The 25,354-nt window shown below is 34.1% G+C and overlaps 1 protein-coding gene across 8 annotated transcripts in view; it reads right to left on the bottom strand.

Moving 5' to 3' along the window:
- Positions 1 to 17,613, bottom strand: part of CARPA (Carbonic anhydrase-related protein A) — a 193,917-nt gene extending 176,304 nt beyond the window's left edge. For 4 of the 8 annotated variants that reach the window (XM_035878686.2, XM_035878683.2, XM_035878687.2 and 1 more), the window contains exons 1-2: positions 17,299 to 17,608; positions 15,662 to 17,070 (exon numbers count right to left, since the gene is read on the bottom strand). In XM_035878686.2, the coding sequence (XP_035734579.2) occupies positions 15,662 to 15,722 (61 nt within the window). In that variant the 5' untranslated portion in view covers positions 15,723 to 17,070; positions 17,299 to 17,608. Of the gene's footprint in view, positions 1 to 15,661; positions 17,071 to 17,298 lie in introns of all 8 variants that reach the window. The other 4 variants (XM_035878684.2, XM_085656459.1, XM_085656460.1 and 1 more) reach the window with 4 other exon arrangements.
- Positions 17,614 to 25,354: the final 7,741 nt, after the last annotated feature.

Genomic DNA, 25,354 nt, shown 5'->3' on the forward strand with positions numbered 1-25,354 from the left:
AAAAAAAAAAAAAAACAGAAAAAAAGAAGTAGAAGAAGAAGACGAAAAAGAAAGAAAGAAAAAGAAAGGAAAAAAGAAGAGGAAAAATGAAAAAAAGAAAAAGACCAAAAAAAAAAGCAAGCAAGCCCACGGAGATAAGTCCGTTCACTGGCCCGTACCATCATATAGCCCTTCTCCATCTCCAACTCCTTTCCCCTCCTCCCCCCTTCCTCCCACACAACCCCACTTCCACGACTGGTTACACTCCTCTTTTTCGCCCTAACCCACCCCCTTTCTCCTCTTTCCACCAACCCATCTACTCACCCCTTCTTCTCCTCTCTTCCATCTCTCATACCTCGTTTTCTTCCAACCATTACGTTATATTTACCCGGGAAAATAATGTTCATGCACATTTCACCCGCGTTATCTGTTCGCTCGCTCGCGCTTTTCGTCCTCGTCGCTTTGCTTTTTCTCTGCTAGGCACACACGGTTTGCACCATCCCGACGCGTCTACCCTTTAACCACCCACAACCTCCCCACAACCACCCACTCCCACAACCACCCAATCCATGCCGTTGTTCCCCCTCTTCCACCAAGCACCAACTCTCTTTTTCAAGCTCCTCTATAACCCTTTAAGCGAAAACTCCGGTCCCCCGCTGACGTCACTATCCGAATTGAAACGAACCTGGCCATCCAGCACTATCTCTCCCTCTCCCTCCCTCACCCTCATCCCTCTCTCTCTTTCTCTCTCTCTCTCTCTCTCTCTCTCTCTTTCTATCTATTTCTCTTTCTCTTCCTCTTTCTCTCGATACACTCTCACTGCCCTTACTCATCCCTTTTTTTCCATCTCCATGAATATCTCCTGGTTGCCATTTATCTCGTCACGACTGTATTATATGTGTATGTATGTGTATGTATGTATGTGTGTGTGTGTGTGTTTGCATGGGTGTGTTTGTGTGTATATACATATATAACTGCTGAGTCGAATCGAAAGTCTGAACGGTCGTCGAGTACTAGGTGCTAACGAAATCGCGATTGCAATTTCTTGCTTCTTTTTTTTTCTATTCTTTTGTGTTTGTTATGTTCCGTGTTGATACGTTTATATGTATATATTTATATTAATATATATATATATATATATATATATATATATATATACATATATGTATATCGAGATGCAGTCACTTCATCTCAATCAGATACTTTTTCTCCCTTTTTTTTTCTTCTTTTTTTTTTTTTTTTTTTTTTTTAATATTACGGCGCAATTTATGAATTATTTTAAAGTAGTCGCACGTATATATTTTCATATTTTCTTTTCAACTTTTTTATTATTATAATATGACATATAATGTTAAAAAAAAAAAAAAAAAAAAAAAAGAAAGGAATTGTCTCGTCCTAACGTACTACTTTTTATTCGTTAGGAAAATTGAGTGGATTATGACGATAAAACGTTGACAGTTTATCTAAAGTTTATATTCAGGTTTGTAACAATATGCGTGTAAGCCGGGCGTGTATGTAAATTGTTGCGGTTAAACTTTAATTAATCGCATTAATAAGAGAAAGAAAGTTGGATTGTTTGCAGACGTCAACGGTTAACGCGGAACAAACTCCTGGAGTAGTCGCGTTAATGGAAATGTTAAACGTAGCAAGCTAAATTACGATCGTTTGCTCGTTCGCGATAACAAGATAGCTTAAAAGCTAGAACACTGCGAGAACTTGAAAGAAAATTATGATTAACCGTTATCCCTGGCAGATTTTTATTATTATTATTATTATTATTGTTGTTGTTGTTATTATTGTTGTTATTATTATTATTATTATTATTATTATTATTATTATTATTATTATTATTATTATTATCATCGTCAAGATCTGTGGTTTGATCTGAAATTTCATTCAGATAGATATCTATAAGGATATATTATATCTAAGTATTTGAATGATGGTGTTAATTATGGAAGTAGATATATTTAACGATTTATCAGAGTTTGCTGTTAGACGTTTAAAACTATTCTAATCTGTACCGCAAATTTCAATCAGAATAATCTTTCGGATTTCAATGTTATTGAGAATTATTATTATTATTATTATTAATATTATTAATATTATTATTAATATTATTATTATCGTCATCGTCAATGTTTCTCTTTTGATTTGAAATTTCACTGAGGTAGATACGTACAAGAATATATTATATCGTGAGTATTTGAACGTTGGCGATGAATATAAAAGCAGGTATATTAAACGATTTATCAGACTTTATTGTTAGACGTTTAAAACTATTCTAAGTCTAATACCGTGGGTTTCAATCACCAGAATATTTTGAATCATAATGTCATCGAGATTATTTATTATCATTATTATGATTATTATTATTTGAACGATAAAACTCCAAAGAAATCGTTCAGTCGATAGCTTCGAATCGAATAAAGAAATAATGCAATTTACGTATCGTCTCTCGTTCACGATCTGTCATTTCAAATCCGCTTGGTACATCCTTCACGTTCTGCGGCTTCAAAAGAACCAGTACAATCCCCTCCCGTCGACGCATCCTTTTCGCATAAATGCACTCTCTCTCTCTCTCTCTTTCTTTCTCTCTCTAACTCATTCGCTCTCGCTCTCTCTCTCTCTCTCTCTCTCTCTCCTTTCAAAATGATATCGTCAATCTGCTAGGAATATTCGACGAAGGCAGAATCCGTTATTGCTTTTACAGCGAGCTAGACTGACAGGATTTTTCGTGAGGCCGGGGTCTCTTTGAATATCTGGATTTGTCAGTTTTTTTCCGCGAATGTTATTGCGAAGGCAAACAGCGAATGAAAATACAACGTTTTGTATATATTTCTCTTACCTCCTCCCCTATCCCTCCCCCACCCCCCGCCTCTGCACCTTCCCCATCTTCTCATCTCGTGCGATAATACATAAAAATGCGAATTCCCTTTGTCTAGTCTATGTTATTTCCCTTTACTTTTGCAATAATAATCAGACTTTTCAACGAGTCGGTTACGTCAAACCAGGGGATTACTATTATTGCTGTTACCGTTATTGCAAAAAAGAGACGGAGAGATATATACATACATACATACATACATACATATATATATATATATATATATATATATATATTATTGTGTGTGTTTGTGTATCTACATGTGTGCATGTTTGTATATATGTATACAATATGTGCAAAATAAACGAAATCGAAATGAATATAGGAAGTTACGTGTTTGTGTAAGGCCATATCTATCAAAGTTTTACCACTCAGTCAGCTTCTTTCATCTCTCGTAGAACGTCTAAATGATTTTATTCCTCTCTCTCTCTCTCTCTCTCTCTCTCTCTCTCTCTCTCTCTCTCTCTCTCTCTTTCTCTTTTGATTTTTCTCGTGTGCAAGCTCTTACAAGATCTCTTCCTTCCGTTTGATCAATCGCCGAGCTGTCGTCGAGCCGAGTATTCTTCTTCTTCTTCTTCTTCTTCGTAGAAAATCAGAAAGTTTTGCAAAAAGCCAAAGAGTACGGTACTGGAAGGATCGATCTTATTTCTTCGCAATCATCCGTCATATCTAATATCTAACGGCATTCCATGAAGATCGGATTGAAAGATCCTAATATACCAATGTACGTACATACTATATTATTTTTAGTTTTAACATTTAAAATCAAAGGATATGTTATTATCTACGTCAATACCAATTGGAGATATCAGTTTGATAATATTCTTTATAATGAAATAATTGGAATTTTTCGAATCTTTATAGGTATCAAATTTTGCTTTAGGAACAAATTAAGGATTCGTAAAATGGATCGTTTCGTTCGTTGAAAGTAGGTCATAGCTCTTAAGGGTTTCTTTTTTCGATACCTCTTAAAAAAAAAAAAATAAAAATAAAAAAGAAAATAGTAAAAATACAAAAAAAAAAGAAAGAAGAAGAAAATGAAGGACGGTGATAGAGGAAGAGGAAGAGAGAGAGGGGAGAGGGAGGAAAGGAGAGAAAGAAAGAGAGAGAGAGAGAGAAGGAAAAAGGTCGAACTATTTTCGGATGAGCTAACAACGAACTAAGATCCCAGTTTAGATTTTACAAACGGAGAAAACTTTTCAGTTTGTCTCGAAAACTTTCTCCTAATTCGTGAAAGAAAAGCAAACGGTTTCTCGAGCGAGAAAAATAGAAAAAAAAAAAAAAATTATATATATAAAAAGAGAGAGAAAGAGAGAGAGAGAGAGAGAGAGAGAGAGAGTGAGTGAGCATGCTATTTGCCCGACGAAAATAAATGAAAAATATAAAAAGTATCCGACACGTTTCGACTTTCTGAAAAATGGAACGAAAATTTAACGTGAAAGATCAAGAGATAAGGAAGAAAATAAATAGATAGAAGCAAGCCCCATTTATTAACCCTACCTCCTTCCTTCGTACACACACACACACACACACCTTCCATGGTTCCGCTACGTCTCATATTGCCTTCAGAAATAATAATATTAAACGGAAAAAAAGAAGAAGAAAAAAAATAAATAGAAAGATATTTGTTGATATCTAATATTTAATATAAATAAAATCAATAGAGATACGAACGAAAGAGATGAAAAGAGTTGAAGCCATCCTTTCCACTTCAATTCCGCATTGGCTATATGTTATACTACGTTCAGAAACAATATTGTTAAGAAAAAAAAAAAAAGGAAAAAAAAAAAACGGAAAAAAAGAAAAGTACGTGTTGATATCTAATATTTAACATAAATAAAATCGATAAACATATAAATGTATAATGATATCAATAGAAAAGAGATAAAATCTGTTCATGCCTTCCGTCGACTGGCTATATCTCGTATTACGTTCAGAAGTAACATTAAAAAAGAAAAAAAAAAAAAAAAAAAGAAACAATATATATAAATAAATAAATAAAAGAGAAAGATTCGATTATGATATGAAAAACTTAATATAAATAAAATCGATAAAGCTAGATACGTACAATGATAACAACAGAAAGAGAAAGAGAGAGAGAGAGAGAGAGAGAGAGAGTGAGAGAGAGAGAGAAGTCGAGAAGTCGTAAAGGTGACGTTAGAAATAAAAGTAAGCATATAGATACTGAAGAAGATTTGAAACTATCTTAGATGTAAACTCGCTATCGGCGGCAGGCAGACAGGCGACTAGACATCGCCAAAGTTTCTCGAAGAGGAAGTGCAGAGCTGTCCGAGCTGTGGTAAGAGAGGTAGAGATAGAGAGAGAGAGAGAGAGGGGTAGAAAAAGAGAGAGAGAGAGAGTGAGTGAGAAGAAAGGGTGGGGATGAACTGAGTAAGCGCAGTTTCCCTCTCCTATCTTCCATTGTTTTCTAGACTTTTCGGCGGGAAAACTTACTCGACTCGTCCGGGTGCCAACCGATATAGAACGAGAGAGCTCACACCCCTGACAATAGGGTTTTAAACTTATATATAACTTCACTGTGATCTTTGTCATTTCTGGTAAATACGTATGTATATACATAAGTAAGTAATATAATAGTCACGTATATATATTAATATCTATATATATATATATATATGTGAAACTCTGTCTCTAAAAACTGTAGTCTCTAAAGGTTAATAAAAAAAAAAAAAAAATAAAATCTAAACATTCTCGTAGTTGCTAGATATTAAACATTTTTTTCGTTTCTTTTTTTCTTTTTTCCTTTTTCTTTCTCTATCCTTTCTGTTTTATCTTAACTCTTGATTAAAATTAATATTCGATAACATTACTTATTCAATCATGTTGATCTTATTATTTATAACGTAAAAGAAATGATTATTTTTAATCGATTTTATATTTAACGAGATCTACCATTAAAACAAATTCGTGACACTTTATAAGGAAGTACTTTCTAGATTTATATATATCTATGTGTACAATCGTACAGATATATATATATATATATTTTCGGCTCTTTCTTTATATCTACCTCTAACTTTTTCCCGAAGCAATCCGAACAAATTCGAAACTTATTAACAGCGAGATAGCACATTGCATTACATGAGTATATCTGTGTGTGTGTGTGTATGCGTATGTGTGTAGTCGATACGTATTTATTTGATCGCATTATCGATGTCGAACAAAATTAGAAAATGGCTCTCGGTAATTAGAAAATTTCATCTTGACGTTCGATCGTTCGTAAGAAAAGAAAAGAAAAAAAAAGAGAGATAGAGAGAAAGAAAAGATTATTTTTACGAAATATATATATATATATATATATACATATATAAAAAGAATATATCTAAAATAAATCTTTTTATTTAATTAATCCGAGAGAGTTTTAGCTCTTGGTATTCGAATTATCGTAGATATAAAAATAGGAATAAAGAAAAAAATTTTTAGGGTAAACGAATAAAATTGAATTAATACTTGCCGTTCGATATATAAATACTCTCTAGGACAAAGGTTTCCAACGTTAACGAGCACGTCTTTTCCATCAAGACCAAAACACGTAGACGAGGAAGTTTGTCAAAGTAATTCGAGCGTTCCGCAGTAGAAAATTCCAGTCACGTATAGCCAAACATTCCTTACTACCTTCTTGAGAAATCCTTATTATACTACACTTGCGATAATAATCCGATCTCTCTCTCTCTCTCTCTCTCTCTCTCTTTCTGTCTCTTTCTTTCTGTCTCTCTGTCTATTTTTTTATTTTTTTTATCATTAACCAAACTCAACCTCGATCTCGAAACAAATCGGATCGTTCATCTCGATGTTATCGAAATTGTCGAAGGAAAAAAAAATTCGAATTGCATATCTCGTAAATCTATACATAACTTCAACGAGAACATGAACGAGAGAAAGAGAGAGAGAGAGATTGATAGATAGATAGATAGATAGGTAGATTTCGGGGAAAGATAATTTCGAAATAAAATTGATGCAATTAAAAGGACGATCAAGTCTGATTCGAACGAACGTGACTAAAGTCGTCAATTTCTTTTTTTTATAACTATCCTCGTAATAATAATCGCAAGATTATTAAACAAAATCTTTCTCCGTTTCTCTCTCTCTCTCTCTCTCTCTCTCTCTCTCTCTCTTCCTTTTTCAGTTGATTCTCGTTAACTGTGAAAACTTGGAAAAACGAGAACGTCGAATGGGAAACGTTACGGCTATTTAAAAGCGACAATTTTTCTACCAGATCTACTCGATCTCTTTCTCTCTCTCTCTCTCTCTCTCTCTCTCTCTGTCTCTTTTTCAATGTCTATGTAGGATCGTCAACGAGCTACGGGATGACAATTTTAGGAGCACTATTTTCTCTTCACCCTAGTAACCTTATCTCGAACTTCGCATGGAAAAGCTTCTTACTTCTCTTCCTGTTTCTAGAAAATATAAAATGAGATGTGGATATAATAAGGAAAATAAAATATACCGATGATCGTCCTTTGAACATACTGTTTCAATATATACGATCGATATCTCAATCGAAACAACGATTTCCAATTTAACTAGAAATGAAATACATTTTTCGAGTACAAATCGATATAACGATTGTAAAAATTTTATATATATATATATATATATATATATAATTGTGTTATTTGTTTAGATATAAAATACTAAAGATTTTTCTTCTATAAAAACAATATAATAACAATAAAATTATTAAATGTATATTTTCATTTAAACATTATCCTTTTTCTTTTCTCAATTGAATTTTCAATTCGAAGAAACAAAAAAAATATACCTTATATAGCTTCATTCACCTAAGATATAAAGTATTAGAAATTATCGACGATGAAGAATATTAATAGGTTTATTCATATCACGATGGAAAACACCGAATTTTCTTTTTTCTTTTTTTTTTTTTTTTTTTTCTTTCAATAGAAAATATTGTATAAAAAAGCAGCGGGGTAGTACGTAGTATTGCTTAAATTATTATTATGTTTACACGATAGTAAAGATATAAATGTACGTATACATACAATGAGATAAGAGAAAGAAAGAGAGAGAGAGAGAGAGAGAGAGCGAGAAAGAGAGAGAGAAGACTGAAATTTCTTGACAAGAAAGAAAGAAAGAAAGAAAGAAAGAAGCAAAGGTTTCTCTGAGCTTAAAAAAACCTCATATTAGCAGAATTTCCTGTATCCGAGCTCTGTACGCTCTCCGAGGCTCCTACAAAAAGGTCACCCTTAACCTCGTGGCTCTGTGGTTCTTTAAAACTTTATTAAGCGTAGCTGCCTTCCGTGAATGCTACTGTCCACCGAATTTCCCTGGGAGCTTGCTAACTCTCATGTTAGAGAACATTTCACAAGACTTGACATAAATTTTTTATTCTCTAATAGACAGAGAAGGAGTAAGAAAAAGAGAGAGAGAGAGAGAGAGAGAGAGAGAGAATGATAACATTTTTACTTATCTTTTTTACTTATTTTTATGTAACCACAATGATATAGATACACATAAATCTCTTTAAACGATAATAATACATATTTATTAAGCATTTACAATTTATTTATTTATTCGTTTTTTCTTTTTTTTTCTTTTCTTTTCTTTTTTTTTTTTTTTTTTTTTTTTTTTTTTTTTTTTTTTGATATAATAATAAAACAAAATATCTGTTTATTCACAAAAAGGAAAAAGAATTACACACAAGTAATCATATTATTACTTATTTTTGTTTAACTGAAACGATATCAATTTCAATATCTCTGAATCAATATCTCTGAGATAGTAATACATATTTATGTAAGGGAAGGTGCATAAAGAAACATCTTTGATATATTCATGAAGTTTCTTTGCTTTTGTTTTTCGTATATAAATAACATACGAAAAAAATTTTTATCCGATAAAAAAAAAAAAAAAGAAAAAAAAAAGTCACGCTTACAAATCTATTCGCTCTTTCATTTTCTTCTTCTTTTTTTCTTGCGATATATAATACGAATAGAAAAAACGTAAGAGAACAAAAATGTTTGCCTATCAAATAAAAGAAAGAAAGAAAGAAAGGAAGGAAGAAAAAAAAGGGAAAAAGAAAAGAATCCAACTTCTCAGTTTTATATTAATTAATTTTGTTATTTTTAAAATTAATCGATCTAGAATCGAAGAAAATAGATTTAATATTAATCATTCGATTTAATTCTCATTTTAAATTCAATCTAGTGATATAACTACGTTACGATATATATATATGTGTGTGCATGTGTACATATATATATACATATATATATATATAACCCTTAACTTCTCTTAGAAAAATAAGAAATTATTCAAAGGGAATCAGGATGGTACGATGTATCATCGATAAAACACACCATAATCGTTCTCTACCTTCCTCGGTGAATGTAAACGGAATTTAGATCATCGTTTTACCCGTGTTCGTGCTCTCGAATACAAGCATCGCGCCGCACCGCACCGCATCACATCGCACCGCACCGCACTGTACCGCACCACACACCATCCTAAATTTTCATCTAATGAAAGGATCTCGTAGTCGAAGATAACGAGCGATAAATTCTCATTGCTTCGATGGAAAAAGGTAAAGTGAAGAGAAATGTTTTAAAGCCTTTATCTACGAAGGACCTATACGCATAAGTTTATAAAAAGTGATAAACATTACTTATTATTTATCATAAAATCGTATCGTTCTATATCAATACTTTATCATAAAATTATATTACTTCTTTTTTCTTTTTTCTTTTTTTTTATCATAAGCGTAATACAGGACATAACTACGAAATTTATTTTTTACATAAAAATAAAATTCACCCCTCTCTGTCTGTCTCTCTCTCTCTACCCTCGAAAAAAAAAAGAGAAAAATAATTGCAAATAATGATTTCAATAGATAATTGATCGTAAAAGTGTCTTTTAAATCTTTAAAAAAATAAAATACGAAAAGATCATTGAAAAGTGTTCGACAATTCTCAAGGTTGCATATGATAAAAATCAATAGTTAAACACGAAGGTAGCAACGTTAAGTACGATTTTCAAGACAGATCAAAAGCCCTTCGAAGAAATGAATCTCCAAAGAAGCTCGGTAAGAGAGTACTAGAGATATATTTTGCTCTTAGAAGTCCCTAGAGTCGATTATAACTATCCCGACTATCGCGTATTATCGCGAGAAACATCTTTCGACGAGGAGACTCTGGCTCACCTTCTTAACTCTAAAATAACCTTCGAGAATAAATGAGTTTCCTAGATAAAGCGATTTTCCTTGGTGCCTTACTTATTGGATAAAATCACTTCCGACATTATATATAAATTATATATATATATATATATGTATATATTAATATATTATATATATATATGTACAGTGATATATAATATATGTATTACATTAAAATTAATTTGATTAAAATACATAGTATATTCAAAAAAAAAAAAGAAATATATATATATATATAAATTGAAATGGATGAACATATAAAAGAGATGAGAAGTATCGATCTTACGTATTTAAGTACTCACGTTACTTCGAGCTAAGGCTAATACGATTTTAGTATGAAAACTAAAGGGTTAGTAGCTTAAACATTCTATAGCCTTCTATTCTAGCTAACGTGGATTTACGCTAGCTTAATCGACATCAATCGAACTGTCTACGGTTCGCTAAATAGAGCCTGAGAGATATTATAGATATACATAGGTATCCCCGATCGTCGATAACCTCGAAAGTGTCGTGAAATTGACATCGTACTGACATACTCCTTTAAACGAACATGATATAATAATAACGAATCAGATTTAATAGATTGATAAACAAATTAATATTGGAATTATTAGTTAGAGTAACTATAAATACTTTTGATTATTAAACTGATCTAGTTTCTATTATCTTCGTAGATTATTAATTAATTTATATGTGTACGATATACTAGACTAATAAAATAAATTTAATTAATGATAAATTCTTAACTAAATAATTATAATTGTTTATAATATTTAACTATGACACACACACACACATACACACACACACACACACACACACACACACACACACACACACACATATATATATACTTATTTCCTCTATCTCTCTCTTTCTCTCTAGATTAGTTAGCAAAATATAAGTTAAGACAAAATTTTTAACATATTATACGTACATATGTACATAAACAACACTATATTGTGTAATATATTATACAATAATATTGTATTTGATGTAGTCTACAGTAATAACTTGGTCAATAAGTTATTTTTCAATAAAAATTTTTAATAAAAAAAAATTATCGAATGCAGTGTCATTTATTTAGATATAAAATATTGAAAATTTCGAACCTGATATATAGAAAATTAGAAAAAGAGAAAGAGATAGGAATAATTAAATAAAAAGAAATAAAAATAAAAAAGACAATTTTGTAATATTTAATTACGAAAAATTTCTCTAAATATATATATATATATATACATAGAAAATTAGAGATAGATAGAGAAATAGAGTATTAAGGAAATAATAAAAAAAAAAAAACATAAATAAAATAAAAAGAACAGTTTGCTATCGTAGGACATCATGCTATTACTACACGCGTTAGCGTTATCGACAAAAGGGAAGATTGCGTTGGCGAGCTGTTGTGTAAAGGGCCGTCAGTCATTTTAGACGAATTGTTATTCGCCGTTCGTCCGAACTTTCAATCATAGTGATTGACGGTACGTCGCACCATAGTCCAACACGTAGCTATTAAAGAAGACTCGTACGTTAATCGTGTGTGTATCGTATACATATTCGAGACTCATCCTCGTTAGCATCCTACCCGCTATTAGCGACAACAGCTCTTGTAACTCGCGGAAATCGTAGACAGTAGGGTATACCGGCTTCGTTCTATAGTTAAGAATCGATCGAGGAAGATCTATTTGATTTTAATGACCCTCGCATATATTGATCCCAACGTAAATCATTCTCAAAAACAAATAAAATTCTAATTATTTATTATTTTTCTTTTCCTTTCTTCTTTTCTTTTTATAATTAAATATTCGCAATTTATAATTTTCAAAAATGATTTATTAATATAATTAGCGTTTTCCCTGCGTATATATGTATATATATATATATATATATAATTTTTTTTAATAATCAGTTGACAGATCTTCAATTATAAATAAATTGCGCAAAATCAATAGGAATTATTTGCGTAATTATAGAGAAAAAAAAATAATTGCATGCAAATTGTTTCGCCAATTATTAAATTGAAATGAAATAAGAATGATATATATATATATATCTAAACAAAACAAATAGAAATAAAAATGTAATCAGAGGATCTATATACATGGATATTATCGCTTATAAGGCAGCCACGAAGATAACCAAAGAAATAACTAAATAAATGGATGAAACGATAGAAGGATAATATCGCGTTGTATATACAAAACATTAGTCTCTTTCAGTCGATTGATTTTCTCATTCGGGATTAGTAAATGAAATAATCGTCGATTAGTACAACCTACTATACGAGCTTTCATTGGAATCGAGACATAGCAGTTAGTTTTAACGAACGGTATGGTGGTGGTGGTGGTGATGGTGGTAATGATGGCAAGCGAGAAAGAGTAGGAGGGAATAGAAGGTGTGGGGACAGGTTACAGGAGAGTAGGGGGAGGGGGAGGCGGGAAGAGGGTACAGAATACCTTTTCGATACCGTTCCTCTCGAAATCTCTCCAGTGGACTCAGTATGAAACGCGGACAAGTCAATTTCCAACAGTGATCGTGCGAAGCTTTTGTTGGCAATAAGCGCTCATTTTATGCCCATTGACCCGATCCTCGTCCAGCCCAGGGATGTTTGTACGAGCGCATTTTGCCAGCTATGTATCCTACTACGTATACGTTTTAGTAACATCGAAAATGTGCTGCTTGTGCTCCTTTCTACCGCCATTTTTCACGTTTCGCGAATCGAACGAATAGTATCTCGAAAAAACAAAAAAATAAAAAAGAAATAAATAGGAATAAAGAAACAAAGAGAGAGAGAGAGAGAGACAGACAAATAGAAAACATACTCTTTTGATGATTACGACATTTGTTTTTTCTCAAAGAAAATGATCGATCATTTCTATCAATCAATTTTTTCCAATCATCTCTTAGCGTACACTTACCTATCTACCTAATGAAAATTGATACACATAGGTATAGATGTTCATTATCAAAATCGAATGTACTTTCATTTTCTCTTATATATATATATATATATATATATATATATGTATATATAGCGATATTTACCTTTTACGAATTTAATAAAAGCTTTCCCCCTCCCTTCCCCTATCTATCCTCCCTCTCCTCGCTCGGTGTACACGTTAATTAACGTGCAAGAGGCATATTTAAATTAGCACGTACCTCCTACCTATCGTGATGTTGTTCGTCGTTTATAGGATGGGCTAACGCGTATACAATCGGCCGAAACTCATTCCGTATGTATCTAAAATGCTAATTTCCGCTCGATATCCCGTAAGGGGGTAGAAAAGGGTCAGAGAAGGGGGACTCGAAGGGTGGAACGGTATATAAAACTCATCGAGCTGGTATCAAATAGTAATAATAATTATAATATAATAATAATAATAATAACAATAACAACAATAATAAGTGTTATTATTATTATTATCGTTATTATTATTATTATTATTATACAGTAGGATCGTTGAAAACTCGTATGCAATTTGGTAAATACATAGTTCATACATTCGTTCATTCGTTCATTCGTTCGTTCGTTCGTTCGTTCGTTCGTTCGTTCGTTCAGTTCAGTTCAGTTCGTTCAGTTTATTCGTTGAACGTTGCGTCGATTATTGCATAAAGCAAGGACGCAACACGTTGCAGATAAATCTAAAGGTACGAGTTGGTCTTTCGCTTTCAACGAAACGCCGCTTTTAGCGTCTTACTTTTCATTGCGGGTGAATAATCTTTGCAACGGGGACAATATTAAGAACGAAATTAATTGCCGTGTATGTAATAAAAAAGACTAAAAAAAAAAAAAAAAAGAAAAAAAAAGAGGTAAAAAAAAAGTAGAAAAAAAATAAATAAAAAAGAGAGCAACGAGTCGAACGGACGGAAAATTTCGTCGTCGTGTAAACGACGAAAAATGCGAACATTTTTCGATACGTTTAACCTCGAGTGATTCTCATGCGAAATTTCGCTGGCAAAAAAAAAAAGTTCGTCGACAAAAAAAAAAGAGGGAAAAAAAAATAGAAGAGAAAAGGAAAAAAAAGAGAAAAAGAGCGAGAAATATTATTAGAAAGTAGACAAAAAAGTGACGAAATTTCGCCATTCAACCTGTAAATTGGAATGTTCATAAATTGTTCTTCATTTCGATCCCATTAACGTTAAATAAGAACTTCCACATGTCATTAATATAACTCGTAACTCGTTCATATCGATTATTTACTTGGAGACTATAATATGTAAGCTAGATCATTAATACGATTAATATTCTTTCACGATCGATAGAATCGATGAGCTTTTCTTTTTCACGATTACAACTTTAGCAAATAAAAAAAAAGGAAAAAAAAGAAAAAGAAAGAAAAAAAAAATGAAAATAAAACGCTTAGAATAATATCATCATTTTAACAGATTAATAAGAAATTAAATCTTATCCGGATAGAGCATTCCTTTGTAATAATATAATGAAGGTCCAACATTTTTTATAGAAACAATTCTTGACAATTGAAATGTTTAACTTTCAATTATAATCAAATACAAGTTAACTCTCGAAATTGGAGAAAGAATGTGAAAGAAAACAATTGCGTAACATAGAAAAAAACGAATGAGCTAAATGAATATCCAGTGCATATTCCCTCTTTTGAATTTTTCCAAATGATTCTTTTGGCATTATTGCATTATACCATTGTCAATCTTTCCAAACGCTAAATAAAAATTGCCATTTCTTTTGTCCGATATTTTTATTACTACTTCATCACTTCTCAAATCGAAAGCCACAATTATGCACAATGTACTTCTTCCTATTTTGTTTCTACGTGTGTGTGTGTGTGTGTGTGTGTGTGTGTGTGTGTGTGTGTGTCTTTCGCATTTGTTGTTTTTTCTTTATTTCATTTTTACTCCTGTCCCTAGTCCTCCCACTAAAAGAAATCTAGTGTCCTCACTTTCTGTCCTTCTTCAATGTATACAACCTATCCTCTCTCTTTCTCTCTTTCTCCCTCTCTCTGTTCCCGCCCTTTTTCTCCCTCGACTTTTTCGTCGATCTCTCTCCATCATCCTCGATTTCAACACGTAGATTACGACCGCTGACACGCGGCAACGCGCCCGTAAAAACTGTCGACGTATAAAACCGACGTGTTCCCGCGTAGTCGCCGTTCAGCTTTTTGCACCATTTTCCAACCCCTCTTTCGGTTGCTCTCCATGGCACTCGTCCATCGAGAGACAGAGAGACAGAGAGACAGAGAAAGAGAAACAGAGAGGGAGAGAGAGAGAGAAAGAGGAAGAGTGACACGAAAAGCGATGAAAAGAAAGAGAGAAAGAGAGAGAGAGAATTCTTTTTTTATTTCTTTCTTTCCTTCTTTTACATATATATATATATATACCTTTCTAGTTGGAATATCGAACAACGAGGAAATGATCATAACGTGGACGTGTACGCATTTGACGATATAAAAAATATTATCCATTAATAATATTTCAAGTTTAATCGTTGAATTGGGAAGGGACGAGAGAAAAAAGAAGAAAAAACAAAAAAGGGTAAAAGAGGAAAAGGGAAGAAGAGTGACTAAAAAAAAAAAAAAAAAAAAAAAAAAAAGAAGAGAAAAAAAGGCATAAGAAAGAAATCAACTTACCATTTATGATCAAGAAGACACCGAGGACGTAAAAAAGTAGAAGGGAACGGCTAGGGCACATCTTTGTTCTTCCTCTATCGGCAACTCCTTTTCTTGACGATGAATATCACGATATCAAAAGAATGGCGAGATTTGCTGATAAACGCAAATAAACGACGATTTGAGGTGAACTGTAATAATCGTCGCTTTGCTTTGCGTCGCGTCGCGGAAATCGTCCGGGAAGGATGGGAAAGGAAAAAAAAAAAAAAAAAGAATGGAAAAGAAAAAAAGAAAGGATCAGTGAAAGAAAGGGGAACACTGAACGGAGTTCTCACTTTTTTCCTTGCAAATGCATCTTCTTAAAGTTTGCGTTTGAAAACCATCGATTGTTCGATTCACGGGGGACGAACAGCGGCGAACGAGATCGGCAGGGGTTGTGGCGGCGGGGGTGGCAGCGACGAAGACGCTTATAATTCGTTAGAAAGGGGTTCGCAATGGCCTTCTTTGAACTTCGATCAGATCGAATCAGATATATCTCACACCTTCCAAATTCCAAATTCACTGTACTTTTTATCTCTTTCGTTTTTTCTTTTCTTTTTTTTTTTTCTTTCTTTTTTTCTTTCTTTTTGTTCTCCTTCCTTCTCCTCTCCTCCCTCGCCCCCTCTCGAACTGTGAACTATTCCTCCCTCCTCGACTCGGTCGCCCACCTTTTCTCGTAGGAAACGATCGGTCACGAAAGCAGATTCAGAACACCCGAGTGGAGCTTTTACGATCGCTAATTACAGACGATCGCGTTAATCGGCTTCGATCTCTTTCCGAGGAATCCTTCTATCGTAAACCGATTCTCCAGGCTCTATATCTTTCTACGGATAAGCCCGTGCAACTTCGAAGAGAAGAGATCTAGAGTCGATTTTCTCTATCCCACTTTCTCTCTCTCTCTCTCTCTCTCTCTCTCTCTTTCTATCTCTCTTTCTATCTCTCTCTCTCTCTCTTTCTTTCTCTTTCTCTCTCTTCTACTTTATATCAAATCCTTATTTCTTTTTTTATCTTCAATCCTTTACTTCCCTTTAACTCGACTCTTCTTTCACGATCCTTTTCGTTCGGCTTACCACTATAAAACACTTTCTCATATCTCTCTTAATTCCTTCTTCCTTTTTTTTTCCTTTCTCCTTCTTCTTCTTCTTTTTGTTCCTTTTCCTTCTTCTCCTTCTTCTTCTTCTTTTTCTTTTTAAAAAAACTCTTTTATTTACTCATTATTTCTTTTTCTCCATTCCTCTTTTTCTTTTCTTCTTTTCTTTTTTTCTTTACTTCGAATCAATTACCCAAATATAAGAGAGTTCGCAACGTTCACGGATCGATTTCATTAATAATATCGACAATAGGATCGATAAGATCGATCGATAATTTTTCACGCGCGTAAATTCGTAACACTAGGAATTATTTATTGAGAATGAAAGAGGGAAAATAAAAAATAGAAAGATAATAAAATAAAGTAAAATGAAATTAAATAAAATAAAATAAATTAAAGGAAAATAAAAATAAATACAATGATATGAAATAAAATTAAATTAAATTAAATTAAATTAAATTAAATTAAATTAAACGAAATAAATAAGAGAGAAGATAAAAATAAGTAATAAAAAAGTAAAAATTCGTACTGTTTCAAACGTGGATTCGAAGGCAACGGATAAAATATGAATCGCATAAAAGAAGATAGGAAAGAGGAAAGAAGAAAAAGAAAGAAAAAAATAAGAATAAGAAAAATAAAGAAAAGTGAAAGAGAGAGAAAGAAAGAGAGGGAGAGAGAAAGAGACAGACAGACAGAAAGAGAGAGAGAGAGAGAGAGAAGGAAAGAGAGAGAAAAAAAAAGATCAAATAGAAGAACGACGAACAGAATGGGATATAAACTCGTATTAAAATGTTATTCGAAAAGATAACCGAGAGCAAAACGTCCAACCACGTCGAGCTCGCGGCGCTTACTGAAGCGTTTCTCCGTCGTCTCTTTGCCGAGTGCATCCGTGACAAGCACGTTTCTCATCCCCACCACTTCTCTTAGGAAATTTTAGTGGGAGGTATGAAAGTGGTAGGGGGTTTTCGGATGGTGGAAGAGGTAGGGGAGAAGAGTGATGAAGAGAGAGAGAGAGAGAGAGTGAGAGATAGGATGATAGAGAAAGAGAGAGAGAGGGACAGAGAGAAAAAGAGGGTGAGTTCGACGCTCAAGCGGCGCGCAGATTTTCATTGAGCATGCGCGACAGAGCTTGCGCGACTTTGTCCGTCGATCCGGCGCGCTTTTCACGGAAACGTACGAAACTTGGCGAATTTTAGCCGAACGCGATCGCGATTAGCAGAGTGCGCTCTACCGGCCGGTAACTACGTAGTAGGGGGATGAAAAGGACATCGAGTATGTCCCGCGAAACGCGCACACACGTTTTCACCCTTCACTCTCTCTCTCTCTCTCTCTATCTCCCTCCTTTACCGTTCTCATTCTATCGCATTTTATATCGTTCTCTCTCGCACTCTCTCCTTTTCTCTCTCTCTCTCTCTCTCTCTCTCTCTTTCTCTCTCTTTCTCTCTATCTATCTACCTATCTATCTACCTATCTATCTATCTCTCTCTTTCTCTCGCTCTTATGTGTGAGCGAGCGAACCGACCGGCAAAACTTATGACCTCAAAGGGGTCGTTAACGAGCACCCACCAAATTAGTATAACGGCCACTCCTCTCCGTCTCTCTCGCCCTCACCACCAACGCCATTAGCCTTTCGCTCGTCTCTCCGCTTCACTCGATTTTCACTCGCGGATACTTTGAGACGCCAAAAATTCGGATTAACAGAGAGAGAGAGAGAGGCCTTCGTTTCACTTGCCTTGCGCTTTTCTTTCGTTTTCGTTTTCTTTCTTTTTTCTTTCCTTTTTTTTTTCTTTTTTTTTCCCTTCTTTTCGAAGCTTATAAATCCGTTCGTCCGTCCGTCCATCGATCCATCCATCTCTATCGTGTCTTTGAACAGAAAATTCATCTCAGAAAAGGGGCGCTGTTCGAGCCAGACGATGGAGGACGAAAAACAAAGGATATCGATATGCGGGCGAAGTAAAACAGAATTGAAATGAGACAGCGAGCACGTTCGCTTTGAAGTTACGTCGATCAAAGCTAGTTGAAAAGAGGTGAGAGAGTAGAGAGGAACGGGTACCCGACAGAGGAGAAACTTCTTCTAGCGTCGAATTCATCAATCCGGAGGCCTCGTTGGCCTCTCGAGTATCATAGAAAAATGTCCGTTCTTTCGGCCATCGCGAAGAGAGATTTCTATCTTTCTATCTTTCTTTCTTTCTTTTTCTTTCCTTATTGCATTTTAAATATTCACAATAAAATTATTTTATTCCATTATATTATATCCATATATTAATCGTTGAATTTTCGTGATCGAACGTTCTTGCGAATATATTTCTCCGATGGTTCTTCGCATTTACAAATCGAGAAAAGTTTGTAAGAAAAAAAAAAAGAAAAGTAAAAGAGAAAAGAATTAGAGAAGTAGAGTTCCTTCATCGATCTTAATGAAAATTTATAAAGGTCGTCGATTAAATCGATCTGTTTTTCTCTTCTTAATTTTCCCTTTCTTCCTTTTCTTGGTTTTTTCTTTCTTTTTTCCTTTTTTTCTTTTCTTTTTTTTGGAGGGGGGGGAGGGGAATTTAAGGTCAAAGCTTTAACGAAGAGATCGGAATGGACGAGACGAAATTTAGATAGCAAATGGATTTTCGGTATTCGCGAAACATATCCCGAAGGGAAATTTACCGAACGTAGTGACGCTGGTCACCCTGATAGTGGTGCATTAAAAGCACCAGGAGCACGGAGGAACCCGGGATCGTTTCGGGGTACGAAGTCATTGCCCGTCCTATGGGACGTTACGAAATGAAATTGTCACAATAATCATGCGCGAACGTATGTATATAAACGAATGTACATACATACATACATACATACATACATACATACATACATACATACACATATCTACGAGAGAAGATCGGATACGTGTTCTCGAATCGACACAAAGCGGCGTGTACATATATGTACTTATACTTACGTATATACGTAAATACATACATACATACATACATTCAAGCATACATATATATGTAGATGCATATTATAGATTCGTATATGTTACTGTATCTATGTATTTTCTATTTACTTATCTAATAAGTACGCGATACGTAAATACCAAGGTACGTCTATTTAGAATCACATTGAATTCTCAATATCTTTGAAAGTTCAACGTCAAATTAAGAACTTCTATATATCGAATTATTATATCTATTGAAATATTTCCAAAAATATTTTATTTCAATGACTATGTATACGGCTAATTACTCTTTCGATTTTTATCTCCATTTTTTTCTTTTTTTGTAAACACACCCCTTCAAAACTAAAACATTTTACTATATCATATAATTCCCTTGTAACTGAGTGTTAATAAATCAAGTACCAGAACGCTATTTATGATACTTTACAAATACTTTACAAATACTTTACAAAAGTATTTAAACAAATATACATATATATATATATATATATATATATATCAAAGTTATACGGAGAAACTAATTATACCGTCGTACGCGGTATTCGACGCGCGTTAAAGAGGAATTTTAAAGAAAAATTAATAAGAACGGCTTTAACAGGAAGAAATTCCGTTTCTTGGACGATCGATGCACCACTAGAACCTGGACGGACGCAGTAACGATTTACTTTGAGATAGATAGAGAGAGAGAGAGAGAGAGAGAGAGAGAGGCAGAGAGAAAGAGAAAGAGGAACGAAACGAGAGAACGAGCGAGCGAACGAGGAAGATAGAAAAAGAGGGACAGAAACAGCGTAAAAGTTTAGGATAAATATTGGAAGAAGACAAGTAGAGCGTGTACGGTAAGAGACGTTAGTTTCTCGCTCGTTATAACCGAGTTCCAAGAGGTAGGGAGCCGACGAGGTGACGCAACACGTGTCCCGATCTCACCTATCTCTCTCTCTCTCCCTCTTTCTCTCTCTCTCTCTCTCTCTCTCTCTAGATCTCTCGTCAAAAGAAACCTTAACGGCATGTCGAAAGATAAGTTCAGAAGGAAACAAAGTTAGAGCACAAAACTGGATCGTCCTTGTTTTCCTTCTTACGAAGGAATCAATTTTGATAAACAACATATTTGATAGATAATTTCACGACACCCTGTAGATTCGATACCTAGGTATATTGGTTGAGTAGGCTATAAGGCTTACACACGCCCCTCGAACTCCAATACCACGGCCTCATCTACCTCTGATCATTTCGCACGCAATTTGGAGTCATGCCAGAACGTGGTTTCCCGCGACCATCGTGTAAGGTTGCTGCTACTGATGGTGGGGTGGATGGGCGAATGTGGGAGGGTACAAAGGGGTGAGGGTTTGGAGTGAGCTAGCTTGAGAGGATATCAGAGAGAAGGTACGAGAGTTCTAGATTGTGAGATAGAACAGAAGGTAGGAATAGATAGGTAGTCCGATCAGGTTCTGGACGAGGGTGTGCCCTTCCTAGCCGAATGGATTGCCAAACGACCGCAACCCCACCATCGCCATCACTACCACCACCATCACCATCGCCATCATCACTACTACTACTACTACACACGAACTATCGCTACCGTCACCATCTCTGAAAAGTTCGGACCATTCGAAGAAGAATCCGATCGCCGGCTATTAAATTTCTATCGAGACTGGGATTAACCGGTAGCTTTTTTTCTCCACACACACACACACACACACACACACACACGTGCGTGCGCGCGCGCGTACTACCTCTCAACCAACTCCTCCTTCTCCTCCTCCTTCTCCCATCCCTCGACTACTAATCTTTTTTCTACTGCTCTTTATCATTTCTTTTTTCTTTCTTTTCTTTCTTCTTTTTTTTTCTTTCTTCTTTCTTTTCTCTTCTTTTTTTAATCACAGTATCTATCCTCGAGCGAGACGCGATTTTCACATCTAATTTCTTGTTCTATTAAATAGTTCAATGGCTTTTCGAGTCTATCGGGTCCAGCGGGACGATAGACAATCGATTTTGTCGAATTATATTTAACAAGATTCTTTTTTAATATCATTAATTCAGATCAATAGGACAATTAAAATGATTGTTATTATTAAATGAAATTTTATTAAAAGCATTTGAGAAGTCGTGATAAATTATTCGTGCAAATGTATGAGTATTCGTAGGTATCTCGAAAAAAAAGAAAATTATTAAAAACCCGACGAAGTACGAACTAAGTCCTCTTCGAGAAAACTCAACCTATTTTATTCGAGATGATTTTTATATCTAATATCTGATTCTATTAAATAATACAATGGCTAATTCGTATCCGTCACATCGATTTTATCGAAATTATATTTGACAGGATTCTTTCGTAATATCTTCTATTCAGATCAATTGGACAATTAATATTATTGTTATCTATTTTAGATAAGCGCATGGATATCAATAAATATCTGAGAAATAAAAACAAACAAAAAAAAAAAGAAAAAGAAACAAAAGAAAAAAAGAAAATTCGAAAAATCCGGCGAAGTTCGAAAGAAGTTCTCTACGAGATAACTCGGGCTATTTTATTCCTATGTTTATCCGAACGATCCCAAGGGAACGCTTTTACATTTTTATCGAGGGCCTGTTCGGTCCACGATCTTGGGGTAATTCTTCGAAGCGAGACAGTGACGATCATAGGAATGCGAAAGCTTGAGAGGTGAGATTTATATCTTTAAAAACGGAAAAAAAAAATAATAAAAAGGATAAAAAAAATAATAAAAAGAAGAGAAGAGAAAAAAAACAGATACGCGGGGATTGATTTATGATATGACGATACATATAAGGGAATCCTATGGGATAGGAGACGAACAATTATGAGAGACAAAACTTCTTCTTCTTCTTCTTCTTCTTTTACTATATCTTAGGAGCCTCTTATCGTTAGTGTATCGTCGATCGAATTAAAGAAAACAAAAAGTTTTCTTGGATTAATCATCCCCTTTATCTTTTTTTTCTCTTTTCGAAAGTTTACACGATTTACGAGACGCCGAGTCAGATATCTCGATCCTACTTTATTTCTTTTTTTTTTTTCTTTTTTCTTTCTCTTTGTACTAATGATCGAGTGATCATATTCATCGTTAATCGCGCCAATAAAATGTTTTTTTCGATCGTAAACTATCTAGACATTTTGATCGAATTGTCTCTATTCTTATCTCTCTCTCTATCTCTCTCTCTCTCTCTCTCTTTCTCTCTACATATAGATTGTTGCAATTAGCCGAATAATCTCGAGAAGGTGCCTAACTCATCAATGATGTATTCAGTAGTCTTTAAATATTCCTAAGCCGTCCGAGTTAGTTTTTCGGATTACTTTATTCTCTCTCTCTCACTCTTTCTGTGAGCGAGACGCTAAAACGTCCAGGCCGACGAAAATTTCTTAAGTTTCCGCAATCAAAGTTCCTTCGTTTCTCGTTCGACTTTTCTTGAAATTTTCCAAAGTGTAAAATAATGTATAGCAATCCGAAGGATGAGGCATGTTCTCTTTCTTTCTCACTCATTCTCGCTCTCTCTCTCTCTCTCTCTCTCTCTCTCTCTCTCTCTCTCTCTCTCTCTCTCTCTCTCTCTCTCTATCCTTCATACCGTCTCTAGCTACTCGTAGGAATTATTAACGAGCTAAGAGTTGCGTGCTTGATAGATGGTATGAGAAAGAAAGAGATAGAAAGAGAAAGAGAGAAATAAAGAGAGAAAGAGAGAGACAGACAGACAGACAGAGAGAGAGAGAGAGAGAGAGAGAGAGAGAGAGAGAGAAAGAGAAAAGGAAAGAGCAAAGATAGGCTTTGAAAGAAAAATCTTGGAGAGATACGACAAAGTAAACGAATAAGAACGATGAAGGTGGAGAAAGAAGATGAAGAAGAAAGAGAAGAAGAAGAAAGACCTAAGGAAAAGGAATAGAAAAAAGAAAGAGAGAGAAAGAGAGAGAGAGAGAAAGAACATGACAAAAAAAAAAAGAAAAAAGAAAATACGACCGACTTGGTATACTGTGCGCGTCGGATAAATTTTCAATCGGACAAATTCTGAAGGGGCGCCCTTTACCCCTCCCATATACGACTGAACAAGTTTAAAAATCGATGCTGTCTCGAAGCATCCTCGTCTTTTCTCTCTTTCTATCTTTTTCAACTCAAACGATGCTTACTCTCTCTTTCTCCCTCTCTCCCTTTCTTTCTCTCTCTCTCTCTCTCTCTCTCTCTCTCTCTCTCTATCTTTACAATTCCCTTCCATTTCTTACGTCGCCCTTACGCTCTCACCTTTCCATCTTCTATTTTCTACTTTTTCTTCACGGGCCCCGTGAATAGGAAAGAAACGTACCTTCTAGAATATCCAAAGGTGAACGAATACGTGCAGAGCGCACTTCATAAAAGTATACACTGTAAACGCGATTTACCAACGACTATCGAGCTAATGCCGTTCTTTCAAAAAAATTTCCCTCACGAAACGATGTTAATGCCTGACCCTTGCTAATTTTCAACCGATTTAAATTCTCCGCAATCGTCATTTTTATAATTCCATTTGAATTCTTCTAATCGAATTTTTCATTAGCCCGCAAACGACGCTTCTCTCTAATTTTTTTTTTTCTTTTAATTTTTTTTATTCAATACGAACGACATCTCTAGTGTGTTCTTTCTTTTTTTCTTCTTTTATTATTTCTTTCTCTATTTGTACTTCTTTAATTTTCTTTTTTTGTTCTTTCTTGTTTTTTTTTTTTTTATTTCTTAGATAATATTAACTTTTATAATATGAAATTGAATGTTGGAAATTGGAAACTACTAAGACGAAATTCGAATTCTACGTTCGCACACATGTACGTATGTATTTACTTAGTTATATACGTACGCGTTTATATGTAGGTAGCAACTCGAAATCGAAAATACGAAATACCAGCAAGTACAATTACGATTCGGTTTCCTCCACATCCTACTTAAATATTCATGAATCCTAACGGCGAATATATTTTCCCTACTCGCGTGTGCCAATACCGATGGCTGAAGTAGTTAATACCAACTACCTTTGGCATCCATCTTTACTGCTTCATCTGCTAAATATCTTCTTATATAATATGTGTGTATATATATATATACATATATATCTGTTACATTTATTTACATTACATACGTACATAATGTCTGTGATAAAAAAATTCGTATCGAATGATAGTCGATAAATAATATTAAAAAGCAATAATAAAAAATTAGAAACTTTCAGACAAAATTTAATAAAAAAACATTATATGATTATAAAGAAACATTAATTAATTCATTCATTTGAACGATTTATTTAAATATTCGTTAAACATTTATTATAAGAATGAAATGACAAAGTGATAAAAAAAAAAAAAAGAAAAGAAAGAAAATCATAAATACAAAAGATAATTATACCATTGTTAATTCATTTTCCGGAAGGAATGATTCAACCAAATCTAGGGAATATGGCGCTGCTGTCTTAACACTCGATAGTCAATTCCATTCCCCTAGCAAATTTTGTCCAGTGTTTTATATATGTACATACCTATACGGTATGCAAGAATACGTATGGTGGTGCCATCTAAATAATATTACCCTCTGTTATATATGATAAATGAGATATTTTCTTTATCTACAGAGAATAACGAATAGACTCGATTGAATAAAAAAAAATGTAATAGATTGAA

Source organism: Vespa mandarinia, chromosome 4, assembly GCF_050613455.1.
Source record: "Vespa mandarinia isolate Hongniang chromosome 4, ASM5061345v1, whole genome shotgun sequence".
Lineage (NCBI taxonomy): Eukaryota > Metazoa > Arthropoda > Insecta > Hymenoptera > Vespidae > Vespa > Vespa mandarinia.